The sequence below is a fragment of the Ictalurus punctatus genome, chromosome 29 (genome assembly GCF_001660625.3).
Source record: "Ictalurus punctatus breed USDA103 chromosome 29, Coco_2.0, whole genome shotgun sequence".
Classification (NCBI taxonomy): Eukaryota; Metazoa; Chordata; class Actinopteri; order Siluriformes; family Ictaluridae; genus Ictalurus; species Ictalurus punctatus.
The window spans coordinates 14,990,011-15,003,776 of NC_030444.2; the positions used below are offsets into that span (position 1 = coordinate 14,990,011).

The 13,766-nt window shown below is 40.3% G+C and overlaps 1 protein-coding gene across 2 annotated transcripts in view; it reads left to right on the forward strand.

Annotated features, from left to right (window-relative positions):
- ctnna2 (catenin (cadherin-associated protein), alpha 2) overlaps positions 1 to 9,922 on the forward strand; it is a 291,101-nt gene extending 281,179 nt beyond the window's left edge. For both annotated transcript variants that reach the window (XM_017460858.3, XM_017460860.3), the window contains 4 exons: positions 2,591 to 2,772; positions 3,315 to 3,420; positions 7,720 to 7,854; positions 8,119 to 9,922. In XM_017460858.3, the coding sequence (XP_017316347.1) occupies positions 2,591 to 2,772; positions 3,315 to 3,420; positions 7,720 to 7,854; positions 8,119 to 8,406 (711 nt within the window). In that variant the 3' untranslated portion in view covers positions 8,407 to 9,922. The remainder of the gene's footprint in view (positions 1 to 2,590; positions 2,773 to 3,314; positions 3,421 to 7,719; positions 7,855 to 8,118) is intronic.
- The last annotated feature ends 3,844 nt before the right edge of the window (positions 9,923 to 13,766 follow it).

The window sequence follows — 13,766 nt, forward strand, 5'->3', positions numbered from 1 at the left end:
CAGACGGCATGAGGAAGAAACATTGATAGGAACCAGATTCAATAGAGAACACTCGATAGTGAATAGTTTGACCCGATGGTTAAACATCCTGGGAAAAGTCCTGGGATGAGCATTAGATAGTCGATATGATTACAGCAGCAGTTCTTCAGTGCAAATCAACAGTCTCCAGCTGAGATTTTTAGGGCCTCCACAACAGCGTTGTTGTGTTTTAGAACATGAGACAGTTTGTCCATTATCAACCCGTATTCTGTCTCGTCAACATACTGCAGACCAAAACAATGATGACCGCAGGCGAGATTGTGTTTCAGTGACGAAGTCATGCAGATGGAATGCTGTGTAAAAGAGTGGAGGTAGCTTGCAGCTGACCTCAAATGTTCTGCATGAAAGCATTACTTTAAATACCATTTTCTTTCTCCAAATCTCAATCAGATGCTACGTTCATGATCGGATATGAATGCGGCGTTGGGTTGGGGAGCAGAACGGCAGGTTTGGTGTTCTAAACCTGCAGTTGTTCATAATGAAGGAAATGTGTGTAGATGCAAGACTGGAACTGGTTTATGCCTTCCCACTTCAATAGAAACGGATGACTTCCCTGAAATAGTAACGCCAAGAGTAACAATACACAATGGCACGATCTTAACTCGGGTTGAACGAATTCTGAATGGTGACTGTTGTCACTGTTGTTCACTGGAATTTTCTGTAGCTGGACTGACCTGCGATCTCGAAACGAAATCGTTCAAGCCAGAAAAATGAAACGCACACACATACACGTAGCTGTACAGGTTTGTCCGTGTTGGTGATGTTTTTTCTTCACATTCACAAAAAAGCGTAATATTACTTGCGCCCTGACCTGCCCGTGCGCAACCAACGCTCTCCCCATTTCCTCTGTGGTTGTGTAACACCTCTGACCGGTCAGCTTTAAAAATCACACACCAAACCTCTGGACAATTTCCTTCGAATAAATCATATTTAAAGGAGCTCAAAGGCTGGGTGAAGAGCGCGCGCGTTTCTAATCCGAGGGCAGAACCGCAAGCAGTTGATGTGAGTGTGTGTTGGCGTGGTTTTGTATGAGGAAGGATTTGCCGGCATGCTAAGCTCCTAGACCCTGCTCTTGTTATCGTTGAGCGGGAAGAGGGATTTGGGTTAAATGAATTCTGAAGTAGGATGAGGAAGAAAAGCGGTTGCTCATAGCATCATATCTTCCAGACTCCACATTCGTCATTCGGCCTGGCTATTGCTAAACACTGTTCAACAACTTTAAAACACTTAAAAAGGAAAAATCTCTTTTGTAGATGGTAAAATTGTAAAGCTTTCAGGCCGCTTGGAATATCAGCTCTCCGTCAATCAATACTAAATTCATGAATAACCACTGACGGATACGGTGTCTCTCTTGCTGGTCCTTCTAAAACCCATTATCATGACCGATCCCAATTCAGAATGGCTACTGGAGATGTATAAATAAAATACTCAAAGGAATTTGTCAACCACTAGACATTTTAAACTCAATTAGCTCTACTAAACAGAAATAAACATTACTCATTGCTCCAGTTTGTTTGTGACACTTCATTTGCCAAAGCATACATCAAAATCAACACAAAAATGGTTTAGTGACCACAAAATCACGATCCTGCCATGGCCATCCCATTCCCCTGACCTGAAACCCATAGAAACCCTGAAGAGGAGAGTCCACCAGCGTGGACCTCAAAATCTGAAGGATCTGGAGAGGTTCTGTACGGAGGAACCGTCTCCGATCCCTCGCCATGTATTCTCCAACCTCATCAGGCGTTATAGTAGAAGACTCAGAGCTGTTATCTTGGCAAAGCGAGGTAGCACAAAGTATTGACTAAAAGGGCGCCAATAATTGTTACACACCTATACCTAACAAATATATTATTTTTCAGTGGGATAAGCCTGTGTTGTGTTTGCAATTGTTTGATATCCACAAGAGCAGAGTATTTTTGTGATGTTTTTTTTAAAAGGTTAAACAATAAAGACAATTTTTCACAGCCTTCTTTGCTCATATTTTCCAAGGGTGCCAATATTAGTGGAGGGCAATGTATATATATATAGTGTCTTGAACTTTAACATTTTGAATCTCTCTCTCACACACACACACACACACACACACACACACACACACACACACACACACACACACACTTTGCTCTTTTACCTCTTTCACCTTTTTGACAGAGCGCGGAACAAATGCATAATTCATTGACTGGTGTAAGTGAGGTAATTATACATTTATCTTACAAACACTATTGTCCCATTGACCTTGCAAAGAAAAAAGATTAATGCCTCTTCAGACCTCTTGAAAATTGCTATGGAGGGAGAATTTAATACCCTAACAGAGGGCCAAAGAATTGGATTGGCTCTTTATGAGTCCGGGATGTCATTGGGGTTCCAGAAGGTCCTCCTATGTGATTAAGTGTTAAGTTTAAAAACTTTATTCAACATCATTTTAAATGGAGTGAAACAATGTCACTCTTTTTTTCCCCTAGTGACACTTTTTTTTTTTTTTAACAGAGAAGCACAGCTGAAAGAATCCTGCCTTCATTTTCATTATATATTTTTTTTTCTGTCTCAGGCCATCATGGCCCAGCTCCCACAGGAGGAAAAGGCGAAGATCGCTGAGCAGGTGGAAAGCTTCCGGCAGGAGAAGAGCAAGCTAGACGCCGAGGTGGCCAAGTGGGACGACAACGGCAATGATATCATCGTGCTGGCCAAGCAGATGTGCATGATAATGATGGAGATGACAGATTTCACCAGGTACACACACACACACACACACCAGTGAAATATTCAATTACACTACAGTACCGTTGATTTCTGAATTCTGACTGATCAGATGGTCTCAACAGCGGGTTAATATCAATGCGTTATCTTTTCTATAGTAACACCTTATTCACGGGGACGTTCTAGATAACACGACAAACGTGAGAAAGTGAGAACAGGAGCTAACTTGTTTAAGAGACATTCCACAATGCTAAATACTCATTGGAAAATCGCTGATTAAACACTTTGAGACATGCTGTTATTGGAGAGTAATGTCGCCACGCTAACTCTCCTTCATAGCAAACTGGGTCATTCTTAAAGCATTGAGGACTGCATAATATCTTTCATGTTCCAGCCAAAAATTGCAGATCTCAGCAGGTTAAACGTTCCAAGATTCTTCTATTCCCCTCTCCATCTGCTTTCTCAGTGTGTGAGTGAAGGATTGTCTAGCCTTCACCTGAGCTCTCAGGAAACTTGATGCTTGTTGCTTTGATGCTATTCAGAAGTAATGCAGTAATTTTTTGGTGTGCTCACAGGGGAAAAGGCCCACTGAAGAACTCATCTGATGTGATCAATGCTGCCAAGAAGATCGCAGAGGCCGGATCCAGAATGGACAAACTGGCCCGGGCTGTGGCCGACCAGGTGAGAGATAAACAGCATTAACGGACCGATTTTTTAACAAGATCAGACCCAAACAAGAAGCCACACAACTTCTACTTCATTCTCGACTACCATGAGAGACAACAGCCATTTACACATTTACAGCTGTAAAATGTGAAGAAATGTAAATCATTGAAAACCTCAATAACAGAGGGATTCAGCTAAAACGTGTAAAAGCCTGATTACATAAAATTCCTCATTTACAAAGCTCCAGATAAGCAACTAAGCTTTTAATCTATAACCATTAATAATTAGTTTATGGTTATAAATTTTAGACTTTGAAGTGGTTGTTTTGTTTCGTTATAGTGCTTTTAACTAGTGTCTACCTTTTTCATTTTGTTTATTTATTTATTTATCTATTTTGAAGCCCTGTGGCTGGTTCACTAATCAGACTGGAGAGTGTAAATAAAATGAAAAAATCTGTGAAAATCTGAAAATTCTCCCCTTTTGGAGCCTGTCTGTTGCGCTGCCTTCAGATATATAATTTATATGATCACTCAGAGAAGAGGGCTCTGATCATGTTTTTTTTTTTTTAAAGCATGGTTCAGGCTTAGAAAATTGGTCACCGAGACAGACCAGCAACCCACGTGATCAGAACGTGAATAGTAGAATTCCGGTTCGTTGAAGCACCGTGTTTGTGCAACAGCAACGTGGTCATAACAATTTACACAACTTATGTGGGATGAAAAACAGCAAGGGTTAGCGTTAGGGGTGAGGTTAGCATTCGTAGCTTTTCTTGCTTTTTTGTAGTTCAAATTGTGTGACATTATATGTGTGACCAATCAGCAACATGCAGCCACGCCTCGACTAGCATTACTGTTGGTACTGATCATGAGCAGGAAACAAATACATCCATCTAGAACTTTTTGTATTGAACTGATGGTTGATGGAAAAGCACAGGTCCAGGTAGCAAGTACCAACAATTTTGGTACAGTTGAAACATAAAGTATCCTTTTGAGATTCTGAGGGATGCCTAGAATTCCTGGTGGTCTGTAGCTGTCTGAAGCTGTACCTCATCAGTAGATGGGCTGTGAAAGAGTGTGAAGGGGAATGGGATCAAACCCCAGTGCCTCCTTTTAATTGAATTAGCACCTCGAGGTGTTGCGTTCATTATCAAATGAGCACCTTCTCGCTAATGCACTGACAGCCCCTTTTTAATATCCAATCCATCACGCCAGCTGCTTGGATGACAAAGGCTCGGAGAACAAAAGTGTCATAAAGAGTGAGTGATGGTCCATACGAACGCATCGCCGGTGTGCCGGATCAGCCGTTCGTCATCGTCTGTGGCCACGTTTTGGAAGAAACTGCTGAGTCATTGCTGGCCCAGTGACACGCTCTGTTAGTTGAACTTGTGAGATATTTCTTTTCCCTTAGATAAAGGAAAAAAACATACTGCTGGAAAGGCGAAGTGGATCGTCTTGCTGATGGGGGAGTAATCTGAGTGCTGGACAGTGCCAAGCACAAAATGAGTGTTTCACTCACTCCAACACGGCAGACTTTCAGCTCTCTGATAAGAGAGCAGGATTCTGGATCTGTGCATACCTCTTTTTTTTTTCTCCTGGCAGATTTCAGCCATATTTGTAGATGAAGCCAAACAGGTGGCTCGCATGCCTCTCATCAAACCTTTCTCTCTGCTAGAAAGCATTTACATTTTACAGCCATCTGGTCGTAGTGTGGGGTCGGGATTCATAGAGAATGTGGACATACGTGTTGAGGCCGGTTTGATACTTGCATGTCAAACATGGTCACTAAATCAACGACCGAAACTGACAGTGTAATTTGTTATACGAAAGATTCATCTTCTTACTGGCTCTCGGTCAAGGAATCAGTGAATGTTTTGGTGAATGGGTATTTTCTCATATACAGCATTTAGTGTGTTTGAATTGAACCCACCAAGGTGTTGCTTCACCTCAGCATGGCTCTTAGAGCAGGTGAGAACACAGCAATTGCACAGGTCTGCGAGCATCTCAGTTATGGCTTGGTGAGGTAGTGGTGGCTTGGCGGTTAAGGTTCTGGGTTACTGACCAGAAGGTTCGGGGTTCAAGCCCAAGCACTGCCGAGCTGCCACTGTGGCAAGGCCTGTATCATGGCTGACCCTGTGTTCTGACCCCAACCTCCTGACATGCTGGGGTGTGTGTATACTGTGCATGTGTATAAGTGACCAATAAAGACTCATTATCTGAGCAAGGTGGTCTCTGATCACTTCCAACTAGTGACAAAATAAAAGAATCTGAACTGATTCAACCAGAGGAAGTGAATCAAACATGCCATGTACTGTAAGTTTGTTGTTTTGCTTTTTGTGAGCTGCCATAAATGTACCACGAATCGCAAATTGAGCCAAAAGACAGAGCTAAGCAATGTAAGTTGCTCAAGTCTTGTCAAGCCCTCCCCCAAGCCCCTAACCTTGCTGGTTCTTGGACCAGCAGCAATTTGGTGGTTTAACATTTAAGTGTGGATCAAGGATCAGGCACCTTGTTGGAGAAATTATGGTATGTGTGAAGTTATAGAAATGTTGGAATTTGGAAAAGAATACAAAGTACGTGGGGTGTGCATACTGACATACATATTCATCTCAAGTGCCTGACCAGGTATTTTTCTTGAATAAAAGTGCTTGTATCTTTCTCATTTGTAAGTCGCTTTGGATAAAAGCGTCTGCTAAGGGAATAAATGTAAATGTAAAAGTGATTGAACATGTTCTCTGTCTTAAATGCTACAGTAATAACAGCATTTAACGGCTACCACCCACTGCTTCTCACATACATTTACTCTTTGTCTGACCTTTAACACCTCTGATTAGCTATAATGTGACGTAGTGTTAGTGACTACGTGTCTGATTCAAGCACTGATGTGTCGAATTAATTAATAACCACTCACAAACTGTTTGCTTCAAGTTTGCACTGTTAAATATTAATGGAAGAAGGCAGTAGAAAGGTGTGAGTCAGATAGTGCTTTTAGACATGACTAGTTAAAGGGCTGAAATCATGTTCAGGAAGCAGAGATGTCATTAGTGTGGCACTTTTTTATTCTTCACCTGTCTAGTGTACGATATTCAGGCTTCATTTATAGATGGCCAGGGCACTGCGTGGTCCCTAAAGCGCCGCATGAATTGAATTAGTTCAAACTCGAGCTCTGTGAAATCCCAAGAATACATCCTGGGTCAACGTATGAGGGATTATTCTAGGTTCATGGCTACAAAAATGATCACTTTGTTTTGGTGCTAACAAGTCCGCAAGACGATAAAAAGAAACCTTTATTAAACCCTATACCCTGCTTTTAAATTCCAGCTAGCATTTCCAAAACAATAACGCCTTAAAATAAAACCTATTCCACCACAACCATAAAGTGAATTATTATAGATCTTGTTATAAATGCAAAGAAATACCCAGATGTCTTCAATGTATAGCAAAAACGATAGAATTAGCCTTTTTTTCCAAGACTTTTGGAGGGGGCTGTATTTTTGACTGGTTCAGTTGGGTTACAGAATGACACTGGCACGGTCTATGCTTGTGATACTAAGTGACTTACAGAACTGTATAACAGTATGACATGTTTATAGGTGGAATTAGAAAGAAATGTAGCAAAACAGGTTTGTTTCCACACTTTGTAGTGCAGAGGGAGTGAGGGAAGTGCACATGCACTCATTTATATTTGGAACAAATGTGATGCTTATGCATGATTTCATCTGTAAGAATGACATTCCTGAAACACAGCTGAGCTTGTCATGTCGTGTCACAGATATAGACATTAGTTCCTTTGTAGTGTAAAACAGTGGGAGGGAAGTATGTGTGTGTGTGTGTGTGTGTGTGTGTGTGTTCATTTGGAAGAAAACCAAGCCAGAGTTGTCACCCTTGCTGAGTTTCTGCTTGATTCCACCCACAACAATGTCATTCTGTAACATAGCATAAGAGGTCTTGTAGTGTCATAAATATTTCCACATATCGTAGTGCGAAGGGAGTGAGGGAAGTGTGTACAGACTCAATTTTTTATTTGGAACAAGGCCAAGCCTGAGTCTCTGTGATACTTATACATGATTCCACCTGCAAGTATGTCTTTTCTGTAACCCAGCTGAGCAACGCATATTCATTTGGAACAAAATCAAGCCTGAGTCATCACCCTTGCTGTGTTTGATTGCTTGCTCAATTCCACCCATATTAATGTCATTCTGTAACCTGCATCACATGCGCACCGAGCAGTTGTTTTGCACTGTGAAGTGAAGGCTTGATTTTGTTTGAAATTTGGAGCCAGTCCAGATCTAAGTGTCTTCCTTTAACTGTGTTGCAGTGTCCTGATTCAGCTTGCAAGCAGGACCTGCTGGCTTACCTGCAGAGAATTGCCCTCTACTGCCACCAGCTCAACATCTGCAGCAAAGTGAAAGCCGAAGTCCAGAACCTCGGAGGAGAGCTCATCGTCTCAGGGGTACATTCCTGCAATATCAGCACCAACACAATACATAAACAATACAGAAGCAATCGAGACAGAGGGATCTGGACTGGTGAAAAGGCTGCTGCAGCTTTTTTTTTCCCAACAAATTGAATTGAATGTTGTTTGCATTGATTTTTAAGTCATTACCAGCTAAGCTAGTGTTACACCGCACTGAAGTGCACACCCTAAGATGTGCTGAGGGAAGGTGAAATAAAACCCACAGAAAGTCATCTGACTTTGCTCTCTTCTCTCTTTCAGCTGGACAGTGCTACATCCCTCATCCAGGCGGCCAAAAATCTGATGAATGCCGTGGTCCTGACTGTCAAGGCCTCATATGTGGCTTCTACCAAGTACCAAAAGGTGTATGGAACAGCAGCAGTCAATTCTCCCGTAGTGTCATGGCGCATGAAGGTTCCGGAGAAGAAGCCACTTGTGAAGAGGGAGAAGCCTGAGGAGTGTCAGACCCGTGTGCGCCGAGGCTCGCAGAAGAAACACATCTCACCTGTCCAAGCCCTCAGCGAGTTCAAGGCCATGGACTCTTTTTAATTCTACAGGTGACAAGTGAAAAGTTCCAAGGATCCAACCCTTCAAACTCTTCAAATTCCTCCTGACTTTTCCCTCTATCTCTATTCTTTCTTGCCCGTCTCCTGTTTGCAGCGTCCTATATCCCGTTCCACATAGAGGCAAAGGTGTTGCTGTGGATACACTCAATTTTCTTTCTGGACAACAAAGTGCATTGCACCACAAATCCGAGACATGTGGAGGAGAGGGGCATGTGTTTACTCTTGGAGCTTCAGTGCCATTCCTGTGGTGTTTCTTAGTTACCAGTGTTTACTACTGACTAGCCTGACTAGCCATATTTACACAGATACTTCTGCTGACATCCCTGCATGGCCACAACTTAAATAAGGCATAAGAATGAGATAATTAAGTCAAGGGAACAAGATAAATAAGTCATGGTCATGACTTGGTAACAAGAGAAAATGAGATAGTTACATCATGGTAACAACTGCATAACTCAAGGGAATAAGATAATTATGTTGTTGCCTTGTTCTCTCAAGTCGTGGTCATGACTTACTAATCTCATTCCCTCTTGTTATGGCCATGGCTTACTTATCTCGTTCTCTCAAGTTACAAAATAACGGCCATGACTTAATTATCTTGTTCTCTCGAGTTAAGATGTTGTGGCCTTGACCTAATTATCTCATTCTATCAAGTTCCAAATCCATTGTATTGGCTTTATTATCTCCTCCTTTCATGTTACAAAGTCATAGCTATGACTGAATTATCTCACTCTCACAAGTTACGTTGTCATGGTCACAACTTAATTATCTCATTCCCTTGAGGTACCAAGTCATGGCCATGACTTAATTTTCTTATTCTCTAAAGTTCCATAGTTGTGGTCACACCTTAATAATCTCGTTACCTCATGTTACAAATTCATGGCCATGACTTTAAGTCATTCTTTCAAGTAAGAAAGTTGTGGTCATGACTTAATTATCTCATTTCTTCATGTTACAAATTCATGGCTATGACTTATTTATCTTGTTCTCTTGAGTTATGAATTTATGGCATCAACTTAGTTATCTCGTTCTGTCAAGTTCTTAATTCTTAATTCTTTCATTCCCTTGCGTTATGAAGTTGTGGCCATGACTTAATTATCTTGTTCTCTCAATTTTTTTTAAATAGGGATGTCACAGGAAAGAAAATAATATATGGTGCCGTAGTCGACAGCTCTAACTTTTGAAGCATCCTGAAGCTCCTAACTTTGACTGAACTTTTGAAACTCAGTATGGCTTGTAGTGTTAGAAATAAGTTTAAAAAAAATTATTTGTCCCCATGATCAATGATCCACATATTCCACATGGTGACATGACGTACAAGGTTTTGCCATTTTATTTAATTATTATTGCATCACTAACTATTACAGCCTGGTTGGCCATGGTGTTGAAAATGATACTAGAAATGGACCCAGTTGACTAGTTGTGTGGTTTGCGCAGAGAATAAGTAGAATCCTGCATATCTTTATAGTCACAGTTCTCTAATAAACCTTGCAACTGTGTTCCCGAGCCTGTTTCTGTTTTATTTTTAACGCGTAATTATTCCGTACAAACTCGTCAGTTATTATGAAAGGTTTCAATTTATTACTCATAGAAAGAATAAATAAAGAGTGTGTGCTCTTAATATATTATGTAGCTGAGAAGAACGTTTCAGTTCTGCTAAAATCATAAAACCCAGAGCTGTTTCAATTTCAGCAAGGAGCTCAGGTGTGTAAAGATATAATTTGACACTCAGAAAAGTCAGCCGACTACATTGTGTTCACCTCATTAATATTCATACTGGTTTTTTTTTTAAGCAAGTCAGAAATCTGAATCCTTTGGCTTCACCCTTACTCGAAACACTGATTGAGATAACGGCAGGTAAACACAGCTGTTTTCCACGTGTCTTGCTGAACCAGGGAACAAAATCTTGACAAGCTCCTCATCAGCCGGGTCTTGGTAAAACGATGTTGAGCTGATGAAACCCAAAAGCAAGCGAGTGCATGAAGGAGTGTGGTGTGACCTCGGGTGGAGTGCAGTGCGACTGAAGCCGCCTCTGCTATTCCTCTGGGTTTAGCACAGTGACTCGTACCTAATGAAACTCATTACAGCCGGATTACCCAGGAGGTCGCTGTGGCAATACTCCTACCTGCCATTTACCTTAATTAAAATCCTTCCTTTAAAAACCGCAGCTTTGCTGGAGGACGGGGGAATTAAAGTGGGATGGCAGCCAAGAACTCTTCAGGACCAGGCCTGTCATGATTATTAAGTTTTAGCTGTCATATAAATAATTGTGAGTGATTCAATAATCTTTCCCGTTCACCTTATGCTACAGTTATACTGGAGGTCTAATAGTAGTAAAGATTGGACTAATAAATTTTGGACATTGAACATAAATTTTTTTGTTCGAAAAGATAAAAAATAAATCATTTAATAAGTTGTATTTAGCTATTATTAGGGGGCTACTGAATTTGAGCAGGGGCCCCATTCTAATGTTTTCTTCTTCTTCTTCTTCATATTCTTGTTCTTAATATTCTTATTCAGTGGTCAAATGCTGACGTTTCATAGGCACCCTAATGGTATTCTACCTTTTCTTATTATTGTTCTTCTGCTTCTGGTTAGGGTGTCTATGGTAGTCCATAGAACTGTCTGGTAAAAAGTTGTGAAATTTGGGACTTTGTGAATCTAAGGGTCTAAGGAACATTCTGTCCAGTTTTGGGACATGTTGGGACAATGCTTTACCACCACCATCGGGTCAAATTTGGGCATAATTTGGAAGCAAGTTTATGGTCATAACTTTTGAACCATGTGTCCAAAATTTTAAATTGCCTGGTGCAACACACCCTATGACATTTCTGTTTAATTAGATTTTCCGCCATCTTGGATTTTGTCAAAAACTCTTTTTTGCTACTCCTCCTACAAACCTTGTTCTATCCATACCAAATTTGGCACACATCATCTTCCAAGTAAGCCTCACAAAAATTATCAAAAGAATTTTGCATACTCCAAATGGTTTGCCTGAAATGGGCCAGTGAATCTGACAGTGGAGCCACCAAACAGGATATGAGGCTGTATCTCAGCAATAACTTTGCACACTGATATAAAACATGGTAGGCATGTTCCGGACCATGACCTGAGGCTATGCGACAAATGTTTTTGACAGTTCCACCTACTGGTCAAACGTTACAATAACAAGCCAAAAAATGCTTATATCTAACTGCCATTTTTGCTACTCCTCCTCTAAATTGTGTCCAATCTTCATCAAATTTGGCTCACATCATCTTGGGCCCTGTCTGAACAAAGGTTTCAAGAGAATTTTGATATTCAAAACCACTCTGTAATGAGATATGGAAAAAACATGGTGTGACAGTGTATCTTAGCAATGCAGCTATGTATCATCATGAAACTTGGCCATGCCCTCAGTGTACCCAGGTTTCATGACTGTACCACCTTGTTGTCAAGAATTATAACAACTTTTACAATTTTCCTTAAATCATTTGAAGAATTTGTGCTAAATTCACAGTTATTTTTCAGTTGTACTTCCTGTTGATCATCTTGGATTTTGTTAAGAACTGTTTTCACTCCTCCTCCTCCAAATTTTCTCCAATCTTCACCAAATCTGCCACACGTCATATTCATTGTAAGCCTCAAAAATTCAAGAATTCAAAAGAATTTTGAAGAATTTTGTCCGTGATGGGCCAATGAATATGTCAACGAGGATGCCAAACAGGAAGTGAGGTTGTATCTTTGCACTGACTTTGTGCACTGACACAAAACTTGGTAGGCACCTTCAGGACCATGACCTGAGGCTATGCAACTAATTTCATGCCAGTGCCACCTATGGACTGGCAAATGCATGAAACTACAAATCATTCTTGAATCCTTTTGCCTATAGTTAAGCTGTGCTTTCCTCTGATTGTTTATGCAACAATTGCAGCAAGACTATGAATGTGTGGCTCGCCAAATCTGGGTGCTTGGGCCCCAAAAATACTACTAGTAAGGTTGCAATAATAATGCTAAGAACTTAAAAGACGATTCCACTTTCCCTTGATTCTTTGGATCATGGAGTTCAGCGCCTATAATGATGTTAATTTCCTGATGATTTGTATTTTCTGCCATTTTGAATTTTTTTTCAAACTATACTTTTTGTTTCTTCTCCAAAAGTTTTGTCCAACGCTAACAAAATTTGGGTTACAGTATAATGAGACCAGCCTGAATATATTTGATTTTTGATATACAGGGCAGTTTATCTATACCATACCAACAAATTTTACAGTGAAGTCCCCAAACAGGAAGTGAGGCCATTTCTCAGCAATGCTTTTTTGCATATTCACACCAAACTTGGCACATATGTTTAACAACATGACTTGATGTTCAGGAACAAATTTTGAGTTTATTTGCAACTTGCTTCAAGTACCTGGAAACTTCTGGTCCTCCTTCATCACTAAGGAGTGGAGCCAGAAATTAATTGGTCATTAGAAGGAGTCTCTAGTGTCAGCAGATCATAGCATCAGAGCTGACCTTTAAGATTTCTGACAAGTTTCAAGACAGTGGAGTTTACACTTTGCTGTGTCTCTTTGTTTTGTATTATTAGCTTCAAGAGAGAGAAAATAAAGTAAGAACAGGAAAGGTGTTCCAGCATAAACTATACATAGATTTTAAAAAAAGTATAACCTGCTATTTAAAAAATAACAATAATCTTTGGCAAATTGTTGTGGTATAAGAGGAATAAACCACTTGCTGTTATTGAAAATAAAAATGACTTGTGAGGTACAAACAATAACTTCCTGTCATGTTTAACTGCTTAGCGAAATTGCTTACAAGGTGCAGCACTATGAATCAGATTTGCATCAGCTTTTGAAAGTGGACACAAAGAGAAATAGAGAGCATTTGAAGATTGCTCATGAAGCTGAGATCATAAATATGCTTGAGGCTTGCTGTGATTCTCTTCGGAAGCCGTGCCATCTCACGCAAAAGGAATTTTTGAATTGCCTCCTGCATATTTAATACCAAATGTGTTTCACAGATGTTTCTCTACACAGTTCCTACCTCATAAAAGTGCTTCAATTACTATTTCATCAAATAATACCTGATGCTGTTAGGATGATATGATACAGCGCTTGTCACACATGCTTTGATGTGGAAAAAGAACTGAGCTGTGCACTACACATGAGAAGGAAAAGAGTATTTATAATCAAAAAGCAAGGTTATAAAATATCTGAATTGTGCAAACGAGAAATAGTCTAGACATTTAACAAGCCGTAACGTGTGTAAGGATGTGTGTGTGCGCTGCAAGATTATATAGAATCATAAATGACTGATGCAGATGAATAATTTCAGAGCCTCTTGCAGATGATTTTATGATCC